The 2,495-nt window shown below is 49.6% G+C and overlaps 1 protein-coding gene across 1 annotated transcript in view; it reads left to right on the top strand.

The window, feature by feature from the left end:
• The first annotated feature begins 542 nt into the window (after positions 1 to 542).
• The window catches only part of TRAF3IP3 (TRAF3 interacting protein 3), a 10,111-nt gene continuing 8,158 nt past the window's right edge, over positions 543 to 2,495 (top strand). The window contains exons 1-4 of the mRNA XM_009574479.1: positions 543 to 556; positions 786 to 810; positions 1,238 to 1,267; positions 1,577 to 1,672. Of these exons, the coding sequence (XP_009572774.1) occupies positions 1,241 to 1,267; positions 1,577 to 1,672 (123 nt within the window). The 5' untranslated portion in view covers positions 543 to 556; positions 786 to 810; positions 1,238 to 1,240. The remainder of the gene's footprint in view (positions 557 to 785; positions 811 to 1,237; positions 1,268 to 1,576; positions 1,673 to 2,495) is intronic.

Here is a 2,495-nt window from a genome sequence, read left to right as displayed (position 1 = left end):
CCGTGGTGTTTCCCTCCCACCTCTAAGTCTCCATTGATCAGTTTGGGATGCGAGCTGGGAGCTCCCCTCTAACCCGAGCTCCCCTGCCAGCAGCCCCCCACCTGCGCTAAGTTTTATCATCCCAGTCTGAGTTTCCCCTGCAGATGTTAAGAATATTTTTCCTGTGGAGGGATAAACCAGCCCAGCCCACGGCTTAACCACCAGTGCTGCAGATCCTCTGCCATACGGCTTCCCTGTAAGTGCCCCAGGTTATCTGGGGGGCTCAGGGCTGACTCCAGTCTGCAGGATTGCTTAACTTCCACTTCTCTTTCCATCTGAGCAGGACTCTTATTTGCCTCTTGTCCCTATTGAGTTGTGTTACTGGAGACTGTTTAAACAGCTGCTCTCCATCCTAGAAGCAATGCCATCTCCGAGACAGCCGAGATGGACACTCAAATGGAAGAACTTCATGGCCCCTCGGACGGGGGGATCAGTCACGTCCTTTTGCTTTGCTTTCAGGAACCCAGACCCTTACAAATCCAAGCGCAGGAGTGAAAGACTCGAGCCAGCAGACGGAGTAAGCCGGTCCTCCCCTCCCTCCCCAGGCTGTGAATTCAGATACCCCCAGGGCAGCAGCCTCCGACGCCCAAGCCCAGCCACGTTTCACCTCGGCACAAGCTTTCGCTGTACAAATACCCACGCTCTGCTTGGGCTGGTGGGGAGTGGCTGGTGTCCAGAGCCACGGACTGCTGCAGACCCCCGCATCGCACTCACTTCAGTAACACACTTTCTTTTTTCTATTTTAGTTGTGGAATAGCAGTTTTAAATAAGGTAAGTGAAACACGGATAGTAACTAGCCTTGAACTCCTGCAAAAGAAATGAGTTTCTAGGATTTCTGACCGGGACATTGACTAGGGCTAAATTTCTATAGTTTCAAAAATGGTGCACTGCTACTATAGGAGAGAAAGGCACTTCTGTCCCACGGATATCTACTGTTCTCATTCAGTAACTGCCCTGCTTTGATACACCACATGGCAAAGATGCCATAACTCCAATACTGTAAGTTGCTGCAGAAAATATTTTCACTTCCCTGGGAAAACCAAACAAACGAAGCCCAGCAGGCTCTCCTCCTCTGCCCAGACTTAGGCTGTTAACTCCAGTTTTATTTCAAAATATTTGGATTTTGTAGCCAGTTCATAAAATGTTTATAAACTGAAACAACCCTATCGTTTTTAAACACTTGCCCTTTCACTTTCAGGAAATGGTGCAGCTGTCCAACTACCTGAAGGTAGGTACCAGATATATTGTACGTACCCACATGGAAAGCAGGTCTTCAGCCAGTACACCACCACTTTCAAAATTATAATTATTAGTAAATAAAGAGGTGTTACATGCCCAATTTTAACGTGGCCAGGAAAGCCTACAGACAAGCCACTGAACCCAAAGATCTGTCTGAAACCCCCCAAGTGCAGGAAGCCCCAACCCCGAGCTGGAGGGGGGAGCTGGGCTGTCCCTGCCAGCTCCAGGGATCCCCACCGGCTTCAGGGTCCCCACCGGCTTCGGGGTCCCCACTGACCCGCTCTCCCCTTCCCCGCAGGAGGCCCTGCACCGCGAGCTGCTGCTCAAGCAGAAGATGGTGATTTTGCAGGAGCTTTTCTCCATGCTGCTGCAAGCGTCAGAAAAATCCTGGCAGGTACCAGAGAGCTGCACGGGCTGGGGGGAGGTTTTGTCTTGGTGGGACCAGGCTTGTGTGCAGAAGCAAGAGCACCCCAAGGGTCTCCCTTTCTTCCCAGGGGCTAAGCTCCAGCTCTGCCTCGCTTCGGTGCTTTACAGGCTTGGGGATGTTACAGGTTTAACACGCAGTGCTGTCACCTCGCAGGCAAGACATCGTCCAGAACCGTCCAGGGCTGCTTGCCCTGCCTCTTTCCTTGCTGTCACCTTTCATATTAGGGAGGGCTGAAGACAAACTCAGAAGTTAGGGGGTCACTTTGCTTGAAGTTTTTCCCTTTTGTCCCCCAGAAGATTATTACAAAATGTACTTTACTTTCAGATCAACAGGAAGTGTAAAACCCTTTTCTTCTAGAAGATTTTGGGTTTTTTTTTTTATACTTGCCTTTCCCACTTTTTCTTAAATAAAAAGCAAACAGAAGCGTTAAGTGGGGAAAAAATTGGAATGAACCCAAACAATCATCTCTCACCAAATTTTCTTTCCTAGTCAAAACAAGTGTCAAATGTTTTCAACCAATTTTTTTTTTTTTTTGGCCAAAATAAAAATTTCAGATGCACCAAACTGGTGCATCGAAGTGCTGGCAAACACCACATTGGATGGGGGAAAGACAGACTCTTTCTTAATCTGGAAACACAATGGCTAAAAAAGCCCACCCAGCACACGCAGCCTTCCTGCCGAGCTCCTGGCCACCCAGTCTGTTCCTCGCTAGGACCCGCGGGGACATCCTCTGCCCCGGTTCCTTTCGGGGACGCATGCTGGGCCCCAAACACAGGTCATGACCCAATTA

This window comes from Fulmarus glacialis, unplaced genomic scaffold (assembly GCF_000690835.1).
Source record: "Fulmarus glacialis isolate BGI_N327 unplaced genomic scaffold, ASM69083v1 scaffold36553, whole genome shotgun sequence".
NCBI lineage: Eukaryota > Metazoa > Chordata > Aves > Procellariiformes > Procellariidae > Fulmarus > Fulmarus glacialis.
Note: the sequence above shows the minus strand (reverse complement) of the source record. Positions and strands in the feature narration are given on the sequence as shown.